Source organism: Chanodichthys erythropterus, chromosome 4 (genome assembly GCF_024489055.1).
Source record: "Chanodichthys erythropterus isolate Z2021 chromosome 4, ASM2448905v1, whole genome shotgun sequence".
In the NCBI taxonomy this organism is placed as follows: Eukaryota; Metazoa; Chordata; class Actinopteri; order Cypriniformes; family Xenocyprididae; genus Chanodichthys; species Chanodichthys erythropterus.
Genome location: NC_090224.1, coordinates 30,128,005 through 30,152,540, shown reverse-complemented (window position 1 = coordinate 30,152,540; position 24,536 = coordinate 30,128,005). Strand labels below are relative to the sequence as shown.

At 38.3% G+C, this 24,536-nt stretch overlaps 1 protein-coding gene across 1 annotated transcript in view; it reads right to left on the bottom strand.

Moving 5' to 3' along the window:
- lama4 (laminin, alpha 4) overlaps positions 1-24,536 on the bottom strand; it is a 69,354-nt gene that overhangs the window by 23,497 nt on the left and 21,321 nt on the right. Inside the window, exons 6-21 of the mRNA XM_067384707.1 lie at positions 19,472-19,572; positions 19,119-19,299; positions 16,954-17,037; positions 16,520-16,671; positions 16,313-16,423; positions 15,089-15,200; positions 13,633-13,797; positions 13,353-13,546; positions 11,123-11,239; positions 10,490-10,638; positions 10,204-10,345; positions 7,758-7,851; positions 7,563-7,679; positions 3,874-4,059; positions 2,351-2,490; positions 185-349 (exon numbers count right to left, since the gene is read on the bottom strand). Of these exons, the coding sequence (XP_067240808.1) occupies positions 185-349; positions 2,351-2,490; positions 3,874-4,059; positions 7,563-7,679; positions 7,758-7,851; positions 10,204-10,345; positions 10,490-10,638; positions 11,123-11,239; positions 13,353-13,546; positions 13,633-13,797; positions 15,089-15,200; positions 16,313-16,423; positions 16,520-16,671; positions 16,954-17,037; positions 19,119-19,299; positions 19,472-19,572 (2,210 nt within the window). The remainder of the gene's footprint in view (positions 1-184; positions 350-2,350; positions 2,491-3,873; positions 4,060-7,562; positions 7,680-7,757; positions 7,852-10,203; positions 10,346-10,489; positions 10,639-11,122; positions 11,240-13,352; positions 13,547-13,632; positions 13,798-15,088; positions 15,201-16,312; positions 16,424-16,519; positions 16,672-16,953; positions 17,038-19,118; positions 19,300-19,471; positions 19,573-24,536) is intronic.

Here is a 24,536-nt window from a genome sequence, read left to right as displayed (position 1 = left end):
AAGTAACTTACATTTTAGACTTTTTCTCTTTTTTTTTTTTACTCTGTCAACAGTAATAGGATCAACAGTTGCATGTTACCAATAACAACACAGTTATTGTGTTTAATTCCTAAATGAACCAATGTCTGAATGAATGATTTATCCCCTCCCCACTTTCGGGCCCACTTTTCTTGCTAGTGCTCACTTGCTTGTCTCCGAGGTACAGTAGGAAGCGATCTTCAATTGGGTCTTTGTCTGGGTCCACTCTGATGTAGAAACTGATGGACGTGACCGCCTTTAGCTCCTCTAGGTTGGAGTGAGGATGAACCTCTACGGCAGACTGGCCGTTAAACTTCATGGACACTTGAACCTGCAATTATAGAAAAAAGTCCACTTTTACACGTGAAGGCAAAATATTGAACTAGCAAAAACATGGTGGTTCTTTAAGCTTGATTTGATACAACAGTATCTTTAGTCAAAGGGAACAACAAATTCAACGATACTAGTCCAAATAATGCAGTAAACAGTTAAACCAGTAAACAATGGAGTAATTTGCAGGCTGCTGATTTGCAGCCTGAGAACAGCCCAGCATATAATTTGTTGCAGTATAATAATAATTAAATGTAATTTCCAATTAAACTTGAATGTCATGCACTTAAAATATTGTAAATGCACATTTGTAATGAATACAGTTGAAACTAAAATCAAGCACTTTATATGTGCTTTAGTATGTTAGTCAAAACATCAAAACTTATTTAAAGCATGACAAAAGACTACTAGAACATAATGAATTAAAATGTACTTTAAAGTAAAACATTTAAATTGACATTAATACAAAGGACACTTTTTAAAGGTATGTATAAAAGTACACTACAAACACACATTCAATACAATTTTTTTTAAAGCATTTGGTTTTCCATACAGCTCATAACCAAATACACTAACAACACGCTTAACATGAGGAAAGATTAGTAATTGTAATGGATCTTTTGACAAACAGATATAAGGAACTTTGACATTTCAAAATAAATATAATTTTAATTTCTCTCGATCTTATCACCAATGTGCCAATTACTGTCCCTATGGGTGTCTATGCTTGTAGACTCCTGCTAAATATATAGACTTAAATAGTGAGTGCTCATACTTTTTTCTGTCAGAAATTATTCAATACGTGTTAAGCCTTGAACCAAATCAGTCATTTCTGAGATGAGGCAAAGATTCAAGAACATGCACTTACAAGGGACTGAAAAAATACCAGCCCAATCTCAACAATTTTACAAGGTGGCAATTTTGTATGAATTTGCACAATGTGAATCATATGAAAACACAATTTTTATGAAAAAGTAAGCATGAAGGTCAGTGGCGGAGCCAGGATATTTTCATAGGGATGGCCAGGCAGGGGGGAGCAACTAGTTTGGGGTGGCACAGAAATCTTCATTATTTCTACATGGTTGGTTCTAGTTTTCAAACCCCCAATAGCTTGTTCTCCATCATTGCATCCACATGGATGAGGCATGCAGAAACATTATGCCCTAATCAGTTGCCTTGTGTCTCACCAGGTTGCCCATTGACGGCAACATTGCCCAGTACCATTGCTCAAAAAGTTGCCCCGTGTATCATCACCTTTAATGCAACATACACAAAGCAGTTTTAGGAGTGACAACCGCATTTAAATATGAGAGTGAATCCCCTAAATGATTGTTCTGTTTGTGTATGGAGCATGAGTCACTCCTTAAATTTTCATAGTCATAGTCCTGGTTTCACAGACAGGGCTTAGCCTAAGCCAGGATTAGGCCTTAGTTCAATTAGGATATTTAAGTAGCATTTATAAAAGTACACCAGAAAAAAAAAAACATTACTGGTGTGCATCTTGAGCAATACGACCATGAGTAATAAATATGAATTCCAGGATTAACAGTTTTGTATCCAGCATTGTATCCAATATAAAATAATATTAACCCAAGATACATTTAAACCACCGTTGTAAAATTGCAGTGTTGCTTTTTCCACTTAGTATAAGCTTCTATTAGGCTTTTTTTTTTCATTAATAAAGTGGCTCATATATAAAGAACCGAAAGGTCAAATAACGACCAAATTTAGCCATGAATGTGTCCTTTGTGATGGTGCCATAACTCTTTGAACATAATAACCCTTCTTGCCTTAGTTCCTGTTTCTATAGTTATTCTTCACAAAGAATTTTGTGTAGTTCTTTACAGAGAATTCAAATATCAACTTTTGGTAGGTCTATGTTGAAAGGCTTATCATTTAAAAAAAAATAAAAATCTTAATGTAGATTCTGAATGTGACTAAATGTATTGTGCTCTACAAGTGTGTCAGTCAAAATGATGTTTATTTTTATTGCCTGGTGTACCTTCTTCGCGACACTACGGGCCTGTGCGATGAGTTCTCTGATTTTCATGATGTTTGTGGAGACATTATTCACAGGTTTTTTCTCTTCAACCACACGCAGCTTATTGAGTAGCTCTGGCACAATCTCTGACAAGTCCTCAACTAAACACATACAAACACACACACACACAGAAAGAGAGAGAGAGAGAAATAGAGTAAGAATACATTAGCAACAATATTCATGATCCTGCACAAAAAAAAAAAAAGCCAACATGCACAATATCTCTCTTCCAAAGAACTGCTGTGTTTGTCCACTGCTGTGTAGACATTGCTATGTAGACAGGCATAACCCGAGTGACTAATATTGGGATGCTATATCCACCTTATTTTTCAATGCAGTAAGCTACTTCCTGTGAATGTGCAAGAATTCCAATTCATTAAACACTTTATATAAATAACTAGAAGAATAACAGAGTGACGTAAATGGTAAAACTATTTGCAATACAAACCAGTGTATTTATTTCTTATTTCTATTTGTTTTTATAATTATTATTTTAAATAAACATTAACTTCCCCTCCCCTTGCAATGACATCCCTCTCCTCCAGCACCCTGTTACTCACATGAGATGGCAGCTATTAGCAAATGACAACGATTCAACAATCCAATTAATTACTGATGGACAAAATCAAGTCCCTCCCTATATTTTCCATTTTAAAAATAAAGTGGATAAATAAGTTTGTGTGTCATTGCATGTTTTTGACCAATGTTTTCCACATTTGGTGTAATTTCTAACAAGAAATTGGTATTAGTAATTAAATATTCGCTCATCACCAAAACTCGCTTTATTTTGCTGTAGATCACTAAACCGTTACGCTGCCTCAGAAGTCTGTCCGTAATCAGTTTCAGCAGGTACCTTCACGCTCAAACACTGCCTGCAAAGTTAATGCCTAATAGGGCAATGAGGCAAAAAGTCAGCTGCCTAAGTTTTGGACACAGCCAAGGTTTTTTTTTACTTTTTGCATTCGGTTTTTGCTTTTATGAGAAAATATGTTTTTAAGTTATAGGGTTATGTGGCGGATACATTCAGTTGGTGTAACATAACATGGCAGACTTTAAAGAATCAACAAGTGTTGGCTATGAAACTACCACTGAATTAAAAAGATAACTGTTGCTGGCTGTAGAAGAAGAGACTAGCAATTATTGGGTGTTTTTGCATCATTGTATGACAATTCATACAATTGTATGACATGCATTCAGCATGAATCTAGCAATGGACACACTTTCGTTTTATAAAATTCTCACACGGTCTATGCTCACACACTGTTATTAAATAATGCAACATTGGACTTAACCAACAAAGCTGCACGTCATTTGCATAAAGCAAACATCATTCTGCAACTTTAACTTTTCTAGATGACTAGTCAAATATATTAAAAATGAGTCATCCAAGCCCTGATACACTGTAGATGCATGTATAGTTTCTATAGATAGAACATTTAAATGCTACTTTTCTCTGTTGATAGAAGTGGGCAGGGCTACCATACCAGCCTCGCCGGCAGACAGAACAGTGCGGTCAAATGCTTCGGCAGAATATGCCTCATTTTTCATGTTGCCATCCCACTCCTCCACTCTCTTTAAGATAGGTGTCACTATCTGTAACACTTCAGCAGAGCGGTTCAGAGTGCCCTCAGCCACTTCCTGAGTGAACTGCAGACGTTTCGGAGTCCGATCTGACAAAGAAACACACAAAAAAGAAACTCATTCGCAAACATGTATTATAACAGAAATATTCAAACATGCACATACACATCTACTGTAAATGCAATACTAGTATAGAAATACAACCCTGGTCAAATGGCATATGGAACTCTTGACAAGAGCAGTTTCTGTAATATAGGGCCTAAAGCTTGACTAGAACTCATTGTGAACTTTATGGTCTAATTGAGAATCATGGTTTCCAGTTTAAACCTAGTTGTTTTGTTTGGTTAAAAGCAAATAACTCTCTAAAATAAAAGAAAAAAAATGACACCAGAGTGTTGATGTGTAGAGCAGATACTGGCTAGCTTTACTAACTGCAGAAAATAGTGATATTGATATTATTTGTTAATTAATTAATAAGACTTTAATATTTATTGTGATGTCTTTTTAAAATATACATTATCTCTTAATTAATTATTTTAATTATTAAGTCTTTTAAAGTTGTCTTTATTTATAATAAGTAAACTAAATTTAACATTTACTAACAAATGTTTTTAGTTTTACCTACATCATGGTCAGAATTATTGGCACGCTTGGTAATAATAATAATAAGATTTATTTATATAGCGCCTTTCCAGTGCTCAATGCTTTACATTACAGTTGCACTTGGAGAGAATAACACTAAAGCAATAAACAGAAATGACAATCAATAGCAAAGTGGAAAATTAGAATAAGAGCACAATGCAAAACAGGACACAAAATGCAAAAGAAAACACACAAAAAACAACACTGATTTAGGAAATTACTTACAGCTGATAACATTCAGAGAACAGATGGGTTTTGAGTAATGATTTAAATTCAGAGATATTATTAACACAGCACAGTTATTGAGGGAGATAATTCCATAATTTTGGTGCAGCAACGCTAAATTATCTACCCCCCATTGAAGCGAGGCGATACTGAGGGATACAGAGAAGGCTGGAATCGGAGGAACATAATGTGCGAGGGTGAGTGTAAGGAAGGAGCAATTCACAGAGATACTGGGGGGCCAGGGTGTGCAAAGATCTAAAAGTATGTAGGAGAATTTTGTATTTAATACGATCTACAATCAGAAGCCAATCGAGTTTGAACAAAATTGGGATGATGTGGGCAGAATGCTTAGTGTGGGTAAGTATTCTGGCAGCAGAGTTTTGAATACACTGTAGATTTGAGATGGATCTGGCTGGTAAACCAATGAAAAGGGTGTTGCAGTAATCAAGGCGGGATGAGAAAAAAGTGTGGATAATGGTTTCGGCATCTTTGATACCAATGAGGTAAGCCATTCTTTTATTTTAAGTACACAATCAGAAATTCTAGTGATTTGAGTGGGTAGAGCTGGTCTAAAGATAGAGTATATTTGAATGTCATCAGCATATCATCAGCCATGTTGTAACAAGATTTGACGCAGTGGTAATATGTAAATAATGAATAGTAGTGGGCCGAGAACAGATCCCTGGGGGACACCTTGATTTAAATAGGCTGTAGGGGATCGAAAGTCCAGCACCAAAATGTAGAACTGTCAGAGAGATAAGAAGAAAACCAAGAAAGTGCAGCACCAGAAATACCCACATCTGAAAGGTGAGATATAAGTAGATCATGGGAAACAGTATCAAAGGCGGAGGTAAGGTCAAGTAGCAAAAGTATATAGAGAGAGCTAGAGTCAGCAGAGACTCAAGCACACAAATATGATCAAAGATGGCTGTGAAAATAAATTTGCATTGTTTATCCTTTTGATCTTTCTTAAAAAAAAAAAAAAAATGCAAAAATCTAACCTTTCATTTAAGTAAAACAATTGAAAGTGGGGGGAAAATCACATTATGAAATAAATATTTTTCTCCAAAACATGTTGGCCACAATTGCACCCCTATAAATTCTTATGAGTAAAATACTATATTTCTGAAGTATATTCCGATTGATATTTACAGTTTTTAGCACACCAGAGTGACTAGGAGCATGAAATTGTCCACCCATGACTTCTAGTTTCACAGGAGTATAAATATGAAGAAACACAAAGGTCAAATTCCCTTAATCTTCCATCACAATAAGTAAAACCAAAGAATATAGTTCTGATGTGCAGCAAAGATTGTTGAGCTTCACAAAATAGAAAGTGGCTGGAAGGAAGGAAGGAAGGAAGGAAGGAAGGAAGGAAGGAAGGAAGGAAGGAAGGAAGGAAGAAAGAAAGAAAGAAAGAAAGAAAGAAAGAAAGAAAGAAAGAAAGAAAGAAAGAAAGAAAGAAAGAAAGAAAGAAAGAAAGAAAGAAAGAAAGAAAGAAAGAAAGAAAGAAAGAAATTGAATAAAATGTTGCCATAAAACACTTATGAGATTTCCCCGTCCATTTTGAATTCTTTTACTTCAATGAAATATTAGAATTTTGTGAATTTTTCAACAATGCAGATTTATTTTCACAGGCAGAAAAAGTAAATCTCCTATATCGTTCCATGTGTGTATGGAACACGACGTCACTCGCAAAATTGAGATGATTGACACTGTGGTAACCATAGACTTATGTTCTACAATTTTATCTAAACTACCGTTTACAGAATTGTTGCCATGTCCACTTATCATAAGCATTTTTGGGGTTGTTGTTTGATTTGGGATCATAAAGCAATCAAGATTGTGGGAATATTAAAGTGGGCAGGTGTGGGTCACGAACATGTTGAAATCATTTCAGTTTCTCATTCTTATTCACTGTTTTTCTAGAAAGATTTGGCAACACAAGTGAGTCGAGGCTCATGTGACAAAAAAAAAAATATATAAAAAATCTAATTAATTTTAAGTGAAAAGATTATGTTTGTGCTACTTCTTTGATTCATGTGGAACAAGTCACACTTTTATCAATAATCTTTGTTTACTTTTTTTGTCTTTGGGAAAAGGTATACATTTGATTAATATTATATCAAAATTTGAATCATATAAATATTAAATCATGAAAATAACTTGAGAAATTCTAATTCATTTCGCTGTAACAAAATTATAGGTCCAAACTATCATTGTGGGTCAAAATTTGGATTTTAATAAGCTGTTTATAATTCCAGGTTTGAAATTTTTATGGACGTGTCCAGAATCAAGTATAAAAATAGATGACTGTAGCTCTGATAATATTTGTGGATATCAGGTTTTATTGATAACAACCATCACTGTGCGGAACAGATATCTGTGATCATTCTGGTTATTTCAATTAGCCTATGATCTTGCAGCTTTTAGGGCATGCCTAAACTGGAAACACTGTAATTTCAAGGAATATAAAACCTTTCCTGATTAGATTTGCTTAGCAGTTCTCTAGAAGGCTGTGAGAGTTGCTGTTATACCAAGGTGCCAACCTTTTGACTCTGACTTATTTATTTCTAAGAAGAGAAGCAATATCAACTGTAAATAAGATATAATAAACAGAAAATTATAAATTAAAGAATTTAAAATCAAACTTGGCGGAGCTCCAAACAACAAATACAGAATCAGGACAGGAAAAAAAAAAAGTAATTGTACAATTTATTCTTGCCTTTGTGAATTGTACTGATGTCACTGATGATCTTAGCTATTTTTTTAGAGGAGCTATCCATCATCTCATTAGTCTCTTCGATGTATTTCTTATTGTCAAGGACTGTGGATTCAATGTCTGCAAAACAAAATAAAGTGGACTTAGTTTTTTTCCACAAAGTCAGAAAAGTGTGAAAAAGCACTCAATCTGCTTTACCTGCCTGCTGAAAGACCAGGTCTGAGGCCTCTGTGTGCACACTGTCACTCTGAGAGCGCATGAGATTCAGTTGAGAGTTTAATCCATCAACAGCCTGATGAAACATCAGGGGACATATGAAGCAACCACATATACAGAGATGCATTAACATTCAAAGGCAATACAACATTTTTGATGTTTTTGAAAGAAATTGATTCTTCTTTCCACCAAATATTATAATACCATGATAATATACCATGTATTCCAAACATTTGAATGATAAACATACTAATTTGTAGACATCTGATAATGCTTTGAAGTACTTTGGAGTAGCATGCAAATATCATGATAAATATGGTAATCATCAATCATTCAGTACTGTGGTATTATCTCTCTCTCTCTCTCTCTCTCTCTCTCTCTCTCTCTCTCTGTCTATATATATATATATATATATATATATATATATATATATATATATATATATATACAGTGCCTTCCACAATTATTGGCACCCTTAGTAATTATGAGCAAAGGCGGCTGTGAAAATAAATCTGCATTGTTTATCCTTTTGATCTTTCATCAAAAAAAATCACAAATTTCTAACCTTTCATTGAAGGAAAACAGTTGAAAGTGGGGGGAAACTCACATTATGAAAAAAAATGTTTTTCTCCAATACATGTTGGCCACAATTATTGGCACCCCTAGAAATTCTTATGAGTAAAATATCTCTGAAGTATATTCCCATTCATATTTACATTTTTTAGCACACGAGGGTGATCATGAACATGAAATTGTCCAGCCATGACTTCCTGTTCCACAGGAGAATAAACATGAGGAAACACAAAGGCCAAATTCCCTTAAACATTCATCACAATGAGTAAAACCAAAGAATATAGTTCTGATGTACAGCAAAAGATTGTTGAGCTTCACTAAATAGAAAGTGGCTGTAAGAAAATAGCTAAAGCATTGAAAATCCCCATTTCCACTATCAGGGCAATAATTAAGAAGTTCCAATCAACTAAAGATGTTGCCTGGAAGAGGACGTGTGTCTAAATCATCCTAATGTGAAGTGAGGAGGAGAGTTTGAGTGGCCAAAGACTCTCCAAGGATCACAGCTGGAGAATTGCAGAGATTAGTTGAGTCTTGAGTCTCAGAAAGCCTAATAAAAACGATCAAACAGCACCTACATCCCCACAAGTTGTTCAGGAGGGTTTCAAGAAAAATCCTCTGCTCTCATCAAGAAACAATCTCCAGCATATTCAGTAATCAGACATGACTGGAACTTCAAACTGGACTGGCTTCTATGGTCAGATGAAACTAAAAAAAATAGATTTTTGGCGGCAAACCCACCAGATGGTACCCCATGCCCACGGTTAAATATACTGCTGGATCTTTAATGTTGTGGGCCTATTTTTCTGCTGGAGGTCTTGGACATCTTGTTCAGATACATTGTATCATGGATTCTATCAAATACCAACAGATAAAAAATCTAAACCTGACTGCTTCTGCTAGAAATCCAATAATGGGCCATGGTTGGATCTTCCATCAGGACAATGATCCAAAACAAACATCAAAACCAACACAAAAAATGGGTCACTGAGCACAAAATGAAGCTTCTGCCATGGCCATCTCAGTCCCCTGACCTGAACCCTAAAGAAAATGGGTGGAGTGAACTGAAGAGAAGAAGCACCAGCTGGAATCTGAAGGATCTGGAGAGATTCTGCATGAAGGAATGGCCCCTGATCTCTTGTCAGGTGTTCTCCAAACTCATCAGGCATTATAGGTGAAGACTCAGAGCTGTTATCTTGGCAAAAGGAGGTTGCAAAAAGTTTTGAATAAAAGGGTGCCAATAATTGTGGCCAACGTGTTTTGGAGAAAAACATATATTTCATAATGTGAGTTTCCCCCCACTTTCAATTATTTTCCTTAAATGAAAGGTTATAATTTTGTGAATTTTTTGAATGAAAGATCAAAAGGATAAACAATGCAGATTTATTTTCACAGCTGCTTTTGCTCATAATTACTAAGGGTGCCAATAACTGTGGATGGCACTGTATATATATATATATATATATATATATATATATATATATATATATATATATATATACACTTTACCAACTTTTTGTAAGATTGTGAGCATTTTGGTTTTCTATATTCTGTAGTGAACTAGAAATAGGAATCAAAGTATTGATATGCAGCCTATTGTCTTCAATAGAGCTGCATATAGTTGATTCAAACTTATTTCATAATAAATTAACTTTATAAGTTATTGAACTGAACTGAATCACTGAACTGAACTGAGCTGAATAATGACATATTGTCTTGCTACAGCTGCTTTACAGCAGAATTTGACTTGAATTTAGCATCATTACTTCTGTTACCTTATTGTTCATTATTATGAAGCTGCTTTAAAACAATTTGTGTTGTATATAGCGCTATCAAAAATAAAGGTGACTTGACTTACGTCATGAGTACTGCTGGAGATGTTGAGAGTGGTCAGGCCAGTGATGTTAGCGTCATCTATGTTTTTGACTATATTGTCATACACATTTAAGGCGTTCAGGGCTTTCTGCACATGTCCATTTGTATCACTTCCTTTCAGATTACTAAAGCAGAGATAAGAGCAGCGATTGTCATGTGAGAGCTGGAAAGTGATGCTCCTATTAGCTTTCGCCATTTCGTGACAGTCATAGATGAGAGTTCATTTCAAATATCACAGAGAAATAACATTGGTCATTTCTGAAACTTACTACTGAAGTTCTTCAGCATGTCTTCGTAGATCGTCAGCATGATCCTCGGCTCTCAGAACTAGTTCTCTGTCTGACTGAGACATTTTCTCTGTTTTTCTCTCCAGTGACACATGAGCTCCATCGATTTCTGCATGCTGCTCTCTCACATTCTATACAAAGAGATTCAATAACATAATAAATATACAAGTTCATTGAGGTGTAAAGGGGCCATTGGCAATGAACTGTTATGTTCATTTTATGTTCTTAAACTTCTATATTTCAACTTGGCTATGTCATTTTTTGGTTTGGTTTGAGCTTTTAACCTTGTGCACAGATCTTAAAACACAAACATACATCTTAAAGCATTTGTACATTTTATAAAAGCATAGAAAATACTTTGAAATACTTTATGATAATTATCAAGGAGGTAATCAAGTGCAAAAGAGCAAACCAGAAAAAAAACAAATCAAGCTAAATATCACTAGTGAATTTAGTCATTTTGTCCCATTTAATGGAAAATGGACAATAGACTTTATAAATATAAAATATAAGTGTAAAGATGAAAATGATATGGCCTCATGGATAATATCTAATTTGCAAGACTACAGTACACTACAGAATATGCAGAAATTAAATTGATAAAAGAAGATTTACCATGATCATATCTTCCACCTCAAGGACAGTCAGGTTTGCCTCAGAGACAATTACACCAGCCGTAACAATAGTTTGATTGACACGGTCATAGATGTCTTTTAGACGCTGCTGCTGTGCCTGAGTTAAAGTGAATAAAATATTTCTGAAATTAAATCACAACATAAACAAAAATCTTTTACAATTTCAGACAGTTCACTTAAGTTATTTTATTTGTTATGAAATTTGCTTTAACTGTACATTAGTTTAGCATTGTTCAGAAATTCAGGACATTATACTCATTAGACAACATTTTTGGTATTGGCAAAATTCCTATCAAGAAAAGGCAGTTCACTCTGTGGTCGTATTCGAAACGTCTCTCAGCAGCTGTTTAAGCACTCAAGACTCATGCTAGTTTGTATATGGAAACACATATTCAGACCAATCCTGCTGACATCAACGGCGCAATTAATTTACCTCTGAAAAATCACTGACATCCCAAGTAGCCAATAAAATCTCTGCGATGATAAGGCTTCTCAACATCATGGCAAAAAGTTGTTGTTATAGTACATATAATTCCAATATTAGATATCCAGAGAGGCTAGTGAATAGAATTTCATTTGTTCGTTCCATTCTCAAAAAAATGCAAGCATTGGATCAGACTCTGCGATAAACTGCAAAAACTTGCAAATTTTGAATGATCATCCAAAAGCAAAACATTTGTGTTTTCAGGTGTATCTTGTTAGGGCAACACTTTATAATAACTCACGCTATGAAGCATTAGTTAAGCATTAGTTAAGCACTAGTAAATAGTCAATTCATCATTTATAAAACATTAATAGACATTAGTAATCATTTATAAATGCAGCTATAAATGCTTTTTTTTTTTTTTTTATAAGCATATCTATAATGAGTTTAATAATTGTATTTACATACTTTATAAATTATCAATTTATCATTTCTAAATTATGTATTACATTATTCACAAACCAGTTATTTAGGAGTTGTCAGTGGTTCATAAGATCATTTAGAAAGTGTAAGTAAATGATTAAAAACATATTTAAATGTACATTTATGCATCTTATTATTTAGACATATAGTATTAGTTACTTAGTGTGTTAATAAATGCTTTATTAACACATATTCCTAGTGTCAAAACTACCTCAGTACTAACTTTAAAACATTAGAGAACAGCAGTGCAGAAGATCACCGAACCTTTAAATCTCATTTATAAAAGCTTTACAAAGCATAAATAGTCCTCACTTTAGATGAGCTCACAAAAATAGTTAATTGACCACTTCTAAATGTTTTATAATTACCTGAATTAATAATGAATTGCAGTAGGAATATTTGTTAATAAAACATTTATTAACACACTAAGTAACTATTACTATATGTCTAAATAATAAGATGTATAAATTAATGTTTAAATAGTTTATTAATCGTTTACTTACACTTCCTAAATGATCATATGAACCACTGACAACTCCTAAATAAATGGTTTGTAAATAATGTAATACTTAATTTAGAAATGATAAATTGATTATTAATAAAGTATGAAAATACAATTATTAAACACATTATAGATATGCTTATAAATCAAGAATACAGCATTTATAGATGTATTTATTAACTGCTTACTAATGACTATTAATGCTTTATAAGTCATGAATTAACTATTTACTAATGCTTAACTAATGCTTCATAGCGTTATTATAAAGTGTTACCCTTGTTGGTTCTATATTAGCCCTGTGTATATAAGCCATAGTGTTTTCTGTGTTCATTGTCAGGTGTTGTCTTCACACAGCTGGATGTTCTGTTGCTGATGCTTGTTAAGTATGAGCAGGTAAATTATGTGTAAGGTCAATTGCCCGACTCATCCACACCAAACAATTGCACTTTCATCATCCTACCATGACCCTGGTTTTCGCTCCCTGCTCGAACCGCCGTGGCAGGACCCTTCCTTGACACATTCTTTTCCCTCATCTTATCAACCATGTGTACTCTGTATGCTCACCACAGTTGAGACAAAACGATTAACACTGGAGATTGCAACAACAACTGATGCCATTGTTGACGAGCACTTGTGCGAGGAGGTTTAAAGACACTTGCAACGCTAGTTGCACAATGACTTATTATTGTTCCTAAATCGTGGAGAGAAATAGTGCTGTACTCAAGCATTTGCGACAAAACTTATGTCTACTTTAAGCTTAATGATTTATATTCTCATAACAAACAGGAAATGAGTAGGTACCTCTCTCCTCTGTAGTTTGAGCTGGTTGGTCTTGTATTTGTCTAGTGTCTGCTGCAGTGTATCTTCAGCTTTGTTTAGGAGATCCTGAGCTTGAAAGAGTCTGAATGTGAATCGACCCAGCACTTCCCGCATAGGCAACAGGCGCCCCTGCGTAGTCATCAGAGTTTTCTCAAAATGGCGCACACGCCGGAGCACTACAATCAAACATATGAAGGTAGAGGTTGAATGAGAGCACACACACAAACAGAATTCAGTTAGAAACAAACACAAACAATCTCACATTCATGGGCCTCAGAGGACTCATCAGTAGCAAGTGGTTCTTTGGGTGAGAGGTCCAGATTTCTCATCCAGCCTAAGATCCGTTCGGCTTCAGCTAATTTTTGCAACTTTACCTGAGGATCTAACTCCTGATGGACACCATATAATTCCCAATCCCTGATCATATCTGAAACACACACATACAAATGCATTATGTTCATTGTCTGTAATCAAGGCAAGATAAGAGAGTAGACTTCGAACACAACTGAGCTCAGAATAAGATATAAAAAGCTTCTTAAATTTTATATTTGTTAAAGGAGCAGTCAGTCATTTTTCCTCATTCCTGCCTACTACCTATCACTCCATTGATCAGGATTGTTTGGGATTGTGCTGTTATTTTGGTGCCATCAGCCAATCTGTGTTGTCAAGATATCAGGCTTTCAGGCAGCTCCTGAGTGATTAGCCACATTTGTTGAAAATGAGAAATGAACAGGCTCACATTAAATTTGTCACAATTTTTTTTTTTTTGCCCTAAAACACAGTAATTTCAGTAATTCTGCCCAAGTGCATTTTTTTCCCCACAGAGTTTTAATCTTGAAATATTATCTTGAAAAAGTATTATTATGTTTAACAAATTCCAACTTTACTTTGAAGTCATGTAAGCGACAATGTTAAGAAATATGGCTTTAATTTTAGTTAGTAGCATCTCTGATTTCAGGCAGAATTACTATAATGTGATGGCTTTCTTTAATGTGGTTGAAAATTACTTGTATCATAGAAAAAGATTTTGTTCATATCACACAACTCTAAGTAATTAAATCAGAGCTGCTAAAAAGTCAACACATAATAATTTAAATAAAGCACAGCTTAACAAGACAGTCTGTTGTGTTTTAGCCCAGTTAATTTAAAGGGAAAGTTCATCAAAATGAACATTTTGTCATCATTTACTCACCCTCAAGTTGTTCCAAAAAAAAAAAAAAAAAAGATCCATACTTTGGAAGTCAATGGGGCCCGTCAACTGTTTATTTACCCATATTTTCAAAATATCTTATTTTGTGTTCAGCAGAAGAAAGAAATTAATATAGGTTTGGAACAACTTCAGGTGATGATGACAGAATTTTCTAAGCAATTCACAAAGAACTATTTGCACCCTCTTGTGCATTTCAGTGGAAGAATGTAATTTTTTTTTTCTTTCTATTGTTTTTTTACAGATATACTGTATGTTGTTACAGCTATACTGTAAAAGTACATTATTCAAACATTTTATGTCATTAATTTTGGTCATGTTTGGACATGTAAAGTCCTATCTCATACAGGAAAGTTGGCAACATTCAGGAAGGAATCTGTTCCAGTCAAGCAAGTACCACTGAGACTCTTGAGAAGGTTAACAAACAGCTTTATCCAGGTATTATAGAACTGCTTGATATTGGCCAGCACAACATAAATAAAAATATAGATTGCACAATGTCTCATGTTACCTTCTATGAGAACATTGAGTGATGAGAGGTTAGCAATAAGTGTATTTCCTAACATGGAGCTGTCAAGTGTCTCTTGATCCACCCGCTCTCCCAATGACTGCACTTCTTCTTCCTGACAAAATAAAACAAACACCACCTCAGTTTCACCTGGAAGAACATGAGAAAACACCTGTTTACCCTAATGAAAACAATGAAGGAAAGAGGGGGCGATGAATAGAATGAACAAAAAGGATGTAAACTTGTCAGAATTTAAGCAAATAATGAAATCTATTAAGAATTGTTTTTGTTGTCTTTCCTTGTGTTTTAAATGGCATTGCCATTGAAACAAATAATTTCCTACTTGAACAGCTCAGCTTGTCATCTTGCAATTACAGTAATTACAGCATGATGTGAACATAACTAAAAGAATGTAAAAATGTGGAGTAAGACAAAGATTGTGCAAGGTTGCTGAAATGCATTCGAAAAAAAAAAAAAAACAGAAATATTATATTCATAAGAAATTTGGTCACAAGATGACAGATTGAATATAAAAATGCAGGTAAAGGTGAATGGTGTCATTAGGCAACTTTACCCAACTGGGCCGTACTAGTACATTGATAAAAATCATGCTGTTCTGTACTGATTGGCATGATTATGGATTGATTTTGTATTGTGGTGCTGCAAAATCAGGATTAGATTGACATGTGATCAATCCTGAGTTGTCATGTCACTAAATCCATTCTTTTATCAGCACAGTCCTAAATACTGATAGCCAAAACTTGTTATGATTCGTGTTATGATGGACATGCCAGCTGTAAAATTACTTACCATTCTCAGAACCATTCAGTTCAATGGTGGACAAACACTAATTTCTGGAAGATGAAATACTGTCTCCTATGTCAGCTTCATATGCAGAGACTAAGTAAGTGTAAAGTTAGTTTGTGACTTTGTGATACTATCAAAACTGTGGCACTATCAAAACCATAATTGCTCTGTTTATTCGAACATCCCAACTAGAGACCTCTACCAAAAAATTTAGTTTTGGTTTAGGTTAGCCAAACCTGGATTTTCCCAATATCCATCACCAGAGTATCACCACTGCATGGCAAACCGGTATGTACAGCCTATCCTTGTGCCTTTGTCTTGTATGTGGACTTTTAGTTTATAGTTTTGCTCACATGACACACTTCACCTTTAAGCAAAATTTAAATACATGAAATCAGTAAGGACGGGAATGAGTGACACCTCTCCTGCGAGCAGTTCCATGTCAGTAAGCAGTTTTTGTGTTTCTTCCTCCAGGTGCCCCGTATCTGCTCTCATCACTGCATACTTATTTCTCCAGCCTAAAAACTGAGCCTGTTATAACACAGTGACAGACACATACACTCGTTTAAACACCACATCCTCTGGGCATATGTTTCTCTAAGCAATGTGCAGTTTGAGTGTTGTTACCTGTAGTCTGTGTGCAGTGTAGTTGTAGTACTTTAATCTGTCATTGGCAGCAGCTCCTGTAGAAATGTTCAGCACGCTATTCCTCACTTGGTCCAGAGTTTTGTTGGATTGACGAATATCTCCGATCAGATTCCAAATACATGCATCACAGTCTGGGAGGTGGTAAGGGTTATAATTCATATTGGATTATCATATTTTTTTTATATTTATAAGATTTTATAAGATAAGAGTTTTTAATTTTATCTAGCTTTTTACTTGCTTTAAAGAAAATCTGAATTTGTGTAAGTTTTGGGGCAAAACTTCAAAAGTCAAAAGAGGCCATTCCTAAGTCTATCATGTTTTGGTCAGTCTGGAAAATAATCATGTTTTTTCAAATACTGTATATATATATATATATATATATATATATATATGTCTCATGTCATTGAACTCACTGATGTTACACTCGCTGATTTGCGAGGCCTCGGGAAGACACTCTCCTGTGTGCATGTCACAATTCTCCTCTGGACAATCACATTCTGGGGAAGACAAACACACACACACCGTACACATTTAGTCTATTATACATTAAAACACAAAAGAGCACACATCCTAAGAAACTACATAACCCTGATCACAAACAAAAGGCCTTTTCTTACTTAAAACAGTGTGATGAAATGGATAGCGACAGATCTTCCATATTATGAAGTAAGGTTTCTTATCCCGGTTAAAAAGTGGTGCAAACCCCATTCTAAATTATAAGTGTTAAATGGTCCTTTACTCAAAGTTAAAGGTGTGGTAAGTAGAATTTGAAGTAAGTCAGGCCCAGAGCCGTTAAATATGTTTTTCAACGACTCTGATTGGGCCGACAGCAACAATAAACATGTAACCAATCAGCATTAAGGGCCGTAACTATTTGAAAGAAAAAAACTGCAGAAAGAGAGATGATGAGACAATACAAAAGAGCTCAAAACAATATCATTGGATTGAAGGGTTATGACTGGACAAGGTCTTTAGGACTCGCGTTAATATTAGAAAAGCTTTCCAGCACTGGAAAGAGCTAAGCAGGAAGGCCTGAAAACAGATGTGGAGGCTGCTTTCATTCTGCTTCACATGTGAGTAATGCTGGGTTTTGATTGTCTGGAGCTGCTGTGCTGTTGGCACTAACAACAAACTGTTTGTATTTAACCTCTTGTGTACTGTACATTATTTTTGTGTGTGTGTGTGTGTGTGTGTGTGTGTGTGTGTGTGTGTGTGTGTGTGTGTGTGTGTGTGTGTGCTTCCATCTCGTTCGTTCTTCATCTGTGCTTTATTTTTAGTGAATTTTTGTTGCGCATTAGCTGTGATAAACAGACATCCACTCTTATTGTGTGTGTGTAACACTCTTAATTCAAAGAAAGAGACACAAACTAAAACATTATGGCTTGGTTTCACAGAGAGTGCTTAGATTAAGTCAGGATTAGACCTTAGTTCAAATGTGCCTTAAAAAACATTACTGGTGTGCATCTTGAGACAAAACAATGGCACTGACATATTTTAAGATAATCTCAGTGCAAGTTGTTTTTGGTTAAAACAGCTCAAACATGCATTTTAATCTGGGACTAGGCTTATGCCTTGTCTGTGAAACCGGGGGTATATACATTTTTGTAAACATACCAGTGTTCATTAATACATTCTAAGCAGCTGGGGTTAAACTGGAACATTTTTCCAAAAGACAATTATTACTGAAAAGTCATTCAGAGACTATTATTTACTAGTATTTACTATCAGTATTTACTAGAAATACACTTCAGCAAAGATGCTCTAATTTCTCTCTCACACTTTGACACACTGTTTCAACACACTGACACAGACTCAAAAATTCCATGGCCACAACTGTGGCTGGTATGTTAAGACGGAGGTGATGATGTCATAGGACATAATGTAAATCCCCATTCTTGTATGCAGGTGGCCAAGTGGCTGTGTGGGTGTGCAGATCCCTTAACAAAATCATGACTGACAGGTTGTGAGAACAGCTGTTCAACTGTTCTGCTCAGGACAAGAGCCATGAATACTGACATTTTGCATTCTCCCACCAGATTCACAGGCCAGATGGAAGAGGTATTGCAGTCAAGAGGAACACAGCCATGGCAGTACTGTTTAAATGAATTAACACTGTTGCCAAGTGAAGATTTTATTACTGGTTGTTGGCTGTTGGCTACTTTCATTAAGGGGGTTTTGGTATGGTTCTTTTGAAGTCAGAGATTGGTTTGATGAGTCTTTTTAAACCATGAAATATGGCTTTTAAAATAAGTATGTACCCTAGTGTCAGCCAAATATATGTAATTTATATAGAATAACAACAGTCTTATATATAGAATAGAATAGAATAGAATAGAATAGAATAGAATAGAATAGAATAGAATAGAATAGAATAGAATAGAATAGCAACAAATAAACAATCTTGTTCGTATTGTATTGATAATGTGATGCATGCCAGTAATGGAACCGAATATTTGATATACTTCTCTCAGTATGCACTGCCCTATATGAAAGAATTTTTGCAAAAGAGAATAGGTACTGAAATTGGCTGAACCTCATCCAGACGTGAATAAAGGCATATGCAGTGAAACAGACTCACTCTTGCAGCCGGATGGGCTGTAATCCCAGAATCCTGGCAGGCAGCGCTCGCAGTACCGGCCTCCAGCCCCTGAGTGGCACTGGCAGCTGTGTGTAAGAGGGTGGCAGGTGGCACGCAGGGCAGCAGAGGCACATTCACACCGACGGCAACCCATACAGCTGCTAAATCCGGAATAACCCTCCTACACATAAAAAATTAGAAGATTCTCAAGATTCACATGCTCAGTGTGCATGTGTGTGCATTTAAGTATATTTGCATTTTAAGAAATAGAGATTGAACATGGAGTTTCAGGGCCAATACAAAAATAATAATAATAATACCGATTTCCTTGAATGTGTCGTGAATGTCTTTACCTCACACCTGTCACATAGGTGACCTGTGACCCCGGGCTTACAGTGACACACACCTGTCCTGTCATCACATGATGCAGTACCACACTTATCACACTGACACTCTGAAACACAGAGAGAGAGAGACTCGTCAAAACAACCCTCTAAACAAGGAAAACTAATGCAGATGAAACATTCATGTAATATAGGAAACATTATTAAGAACAGTCTAATTGACAATACTGTATTAACCATTGACGATAGTTTGGACGCGACTATCTATGTCCGATGGCTGGAGAGGTTGGAGAACCCTGTTAGAAATAATTATTTTTGCTATCCTGTTTAATTCAGCTAGAAAGAAATAAATTACATTAAGAACTGATAGAACTACAATATCCACAATACTCCATATTGTTACAGTACAGAAGGGACAGAGATCGGCTTTATTGAGAACCAGTATGAGCAGTGGCAGAAGTGCAGGTGAGTGAGCAGTGAAGTTGAGCAGGTTCTTGAGAAGGAGGATGATAATAGAGTCCTTTTGTGGTTAACAGATACCGGAGACCTTGGAACTGGAGACACAGGAGATGCTGGAGACACTGGAGGTTGGGAGCACTCACACAGAGAGGAGAGAATACACGAGGAGATTCTTGGAGACAGGTAAGTAGATCGTGGGGAGTCCTTAAGGTAAGCATACAGGTAAGTTAATGCAAACGAGACCGGACATCGAGTGGTGTGTGAGTGCTCTTTATGCAGACTGTGATGAGGTGCTGATGAGGTGCAGGTGCCGGTGATCAGTATTCTGGTGATTGGGTGCGCTGTGATTGGTGAGCGGTGGAGCCAGACGTGTCTGTGACAGTACCCCCCCCCTCCACGGCCCCCTCCTGAGGGCCGAGGACTCTGGCGTCGAGGTGGCCGTCCTCTTGCACATGGGGCAGGTCTGTCAGGGTGATTTGCGTGGAAGGTAAGTAGCAGATTGGGATCGAGGATGTCGTTCCTGGGGACCCAAGAGCGTTCTTCAGGGCCATATCCCTCCCAGTCCACCAGGTATTCCAACTGGCCACCACGGCGCCGGGAGTCCAAGATGTCCCGTACTTCGTAGGTGGCTCCGTCTTCCATGATGAGTGGAAGAGGGGGTTCGGCGGCTGCCACGTCAGGCCCTGTGGAGAGAGGAACAGAAGGATGGTGAGGCTTGAGGAGAGATATTTTCCTGGATCTTCCTCTCCGTCTGCCGGTTCGACTGTGGATGATAGCCGGATGATAGACTTACGGTCACACCTAGGAGCGAGTGGAAGGCTTTCCACACTCGGGAGATGAACTGAGGTCCTCTGTCTGAGACGATATCCTCTGGTATTCCAAAGTACCTGAACACGTGATTGAACATAAGTTCAGCTGTCTCCATGAACTAGACAACATGACTTGGAGAATCTATCGATGATTACTAGAATGCAGGTACAGCCCTTGGATGCGGGTAGATCCGTTACAAAATCCACTCCTAGGTGTGACCAGGGTCAGTTAGGAACGGGCAGAGGATGGAGCTTGCCTGATGGGAGATGGCGTGGGCTCTTGAAAATGGCGCACTTCCTGCAGCCCTGCATGTACCTTCTGACTTTGGATGCCATACTCAGCCACCAGAAGCGTTCCCTTAGCAAAGAGAGGGTTTCATTGACCCCCGGGTGGCCAGTGCCGAGCGAAGAGTGGGCTGTGTGGATAAGTGGAGTGCGTCATGCTCGGGTGATGTATAGCAAGCCAGTTGGGCAACCCGGCGGAGGGTTAGTGGAGGCATTGGAGGAGGGGATGGTCTCTTCCGACCAGGAGATGGGACTCACGATGATGGAGCTTGGGAGGATGGATTCAGGTTCAGCGGTGGTCTCTTCAGGAGAGTGAAGTCGAGAGAGTGCATCTGCTTTGACATTTTTTGATCCAGGACGATAGGAAATGGTGAAGTCAAATCGGGAGAAGAATAAGGCCCAGCGTGCTTGTCTAGGATTTAATCTTTTGGCGGCTCGTAAATATTCCAGATTCTTATGGTCTGTCAGCAAAAGGAACTGATGTTTGGCTCCCTCCAACCAATGCCTCCACTCTTCTAGAGCCAACTTCACAGCTAGGAGTTCTCTGTTTCCTATGTTGTAGTTGACCTCCGTCGGGTTTAGCTTGGGGAAGAAGGCGGCACATGGATGGAGTCTACCTGTTGTCCCCTGCTGCTGAGACAAGACGGCTCCCACTCCTGTGGTGGAGGCGTCCACCTCCACAACGAAAGGGAGGTCCAGGTTAGGGTGGACGAGGAGGGGAGCGGTGATGAAGGCTTCTTTGGGGCTTTCGAAGGCGTTGGTGGCAGCTGGTGTCCAGGATAGAGACTTGGGCTGGTTTTGGAGCAGGTTGGTGTGTGGATGGGTTATGGAGCTGTAATTCTTGATAAATGGTCGATAGAAATTAGCAAAACCTAGGAAACGTTAGAGTTCTTTGATGGATGTTGGGACTGATGAAATGAGCACTTTTCTGCCTTGAGGAAGAGATGGAACTGGCAAAGTCATTGGAGGACCTCCGCAACATGGTGGCGATGTTCGGCCAGGCTCTGGGAGTATATCAAGATGTTGTCAATATAAACCAGCACAAACTTGTGGAGGAACTCCAGGACCACCTCATGTTTGAAATCCTGGAATACGGAGGGGGCGTTGACCAGGCCATACGGCATAACAAGATATTCATAGTGGCCGGTGGGCATGATGAAGGCGGTCTTCCACTCGTCCCCCTTGCGTATCCGGATGAGGTTGTACGCGCTGAGAAGGTCCAACTTCGTGAACACAGTGGCACCACGGAGATGTTCCAGGGCTGCTGGGACGAGAGGAAGGGGGTATCGGAACTTGATGGTGATTTTGTTCAGGGAGCGGTAATCGATGCAGGGCCTCAAGCCTCCATCCTTTTTTGCCACAAAGAAGAAGCTCGAAGCAGCAGGGGAAGTAGACGGGCGGATGTATCCTTGAGCAAGGGCCTCTTTGATGTATTCCTCCATGGCCTTCTCCTCCGGGATAGAAAGGGGGTAGCTCTTACCCCTTGGCACTGGCTCACCCGGAAGCAGATCGATGGCACAGTCCCATGGCTGGTGTGGAGGCAGCTTGGAGGCTTTCTGCGGGCAGAAGACGTCACTGAAGGGGGCGTAGCACTATGGAATTTCGGTGGAACGTTTCTCAACTGGACTCTCAATGGAGGTGGTACAAATGGTTAGATCATGAGAGGATGATACTTGAGGAACTGGAAGGTCAGAGAAACAGCTTGAGAAACAGGCTTCGCCCCACTTCAGGATCTCGCAGGTTCTCCAAGAGATGGTAGGGTTGTGCTGCTCCAACCAGGGACGCCCTAGAACCACGTCAGAGGTGGATTCCTCCAGAACCAGCAGATGGATGTTTTTCTGATGAAGAATGCCGACATGTAATTGAATGGGACCCATACATCAGCGCACACATCTTCGGCTCAGAGGTTTTTCCGTGATTGAGTTGATCTGATAGACTGTCGGAGAGGGCGTGGTCTTGACTTTGAGCTGCCAAGAGACAGAGGTTCTGGGTCAGCCGTCTTTGGCGCTCGGAAGGAGTGAGGTGAGAATTCTCAATGTTCATGGGTTTGTGGGCTGGTTCTGGAGGGCTGACGGGTTCTGGTCGGCGGGGGAGGTGGTGAAAGAGTGACTGGCCCTGGTGTTCTTCTATACATGACTGCATACGAGAGGCAAAGCAGATGGACAGCTGGATGAAGTGCTCGAGGCCGATGGAATCCTCGTACGCACCCGAGGATCCAACTCTTGACGTTAGGTGGTTATAAGGGCTTGTTCATTCCATCCACTGGACGCGGCTAGCGTTCTGAACTGCAAGGCATAATCGTTAATAGTCATGGAACCTTGTTTGAGATTACACAATTTCTCACCAATAGAGGAGTCATAGGAGGGTTTACCAAACATCTCCCGGAAGTGGGACACGAAGGAATCATATGATTGAGTGACGGGACCATTTTGAGACCAGATGGATTCAGCCCACTATAACGCTTTGCCTTGCAACAGATGAGTAACGCTACCTTGGATACGTCGCTGGGGTAAAGGTGCGGTTGCATCTCCAGGACCAGTGCACACTGCAGGAGGAAGCCGCTGCGGTCCTCCACCGATCCTGAGTAGGGCGCTGGTCTGGCCATGGGACTGGCAGGTGCTGGCGGAGAGGAAGAGTTTGCGGAAGTGCTGACAGGTGATGGTGGAGGTGCGCTGGCGGTGAGTGTTCTTTGGAGAACATCCACAAGTTTTTGGAAAGGATCCGGGGAGCTCATACTGGCCTTGCACTGTTATGGTCCGGTCTTCTGTTACAGTACAGAAGGGACAGAGATTGACTTTAACAGGTATATGAGCTTTATTGAGAACTAGTATGAGCAGTGGCAGAGTGCAGGTGAGTGAGCAGTGAAGTTGAGCAGGTTCTTGAGGAGGAGGATGATAATAGAGTCCTTTTGTGGTTAGGAGACCACAAAAGGACCTTGGAACTGGAGACGCTGGAGACACAGGAGACGCTGGAGACACTGGAGGTTGGGAGCACTCACACAGAGAGGAGAGAATACACGAGGAGATTCTTGGAGTCAGGTAAGTAGATCGCGGGGAGTCCTTAAGGTAAGCATACAGGTAAGTTAATGCAAACGAGACTGGACATCGAGTGGTGCGTGTGAGTGCTCTTTATGCAGACTGTGATGAGGTGCTGATGAGGTGCAGGTGCCGGTGATCAGTATTCTGGTGATTGGGTGCGATGTGATTAGTGAGCGGTGGAGCCTGACGTGTCTGTGACACATATACTGTATGATGACCAGACATCCCCATTTACATAGGACAGTACTGATTTGACAGGGTCTTTCAGCAATTCAGCATGCAATCATCTAGTTGCCAAAAGCATTATATGCTTGCTGATTCACCTTGTTGCACTTAGTGCACTGCATAAACTAAGATGACAAAACCGATACACTGAGAGAAAAAAAAAAGCCAGTGAAATTTAGGGTTAAAAATAAGGCAGCTGTGGTTACCAGAACTTTACCCTAAAAAATACAGTAGCAACATTTAAATTTTTCATTTACT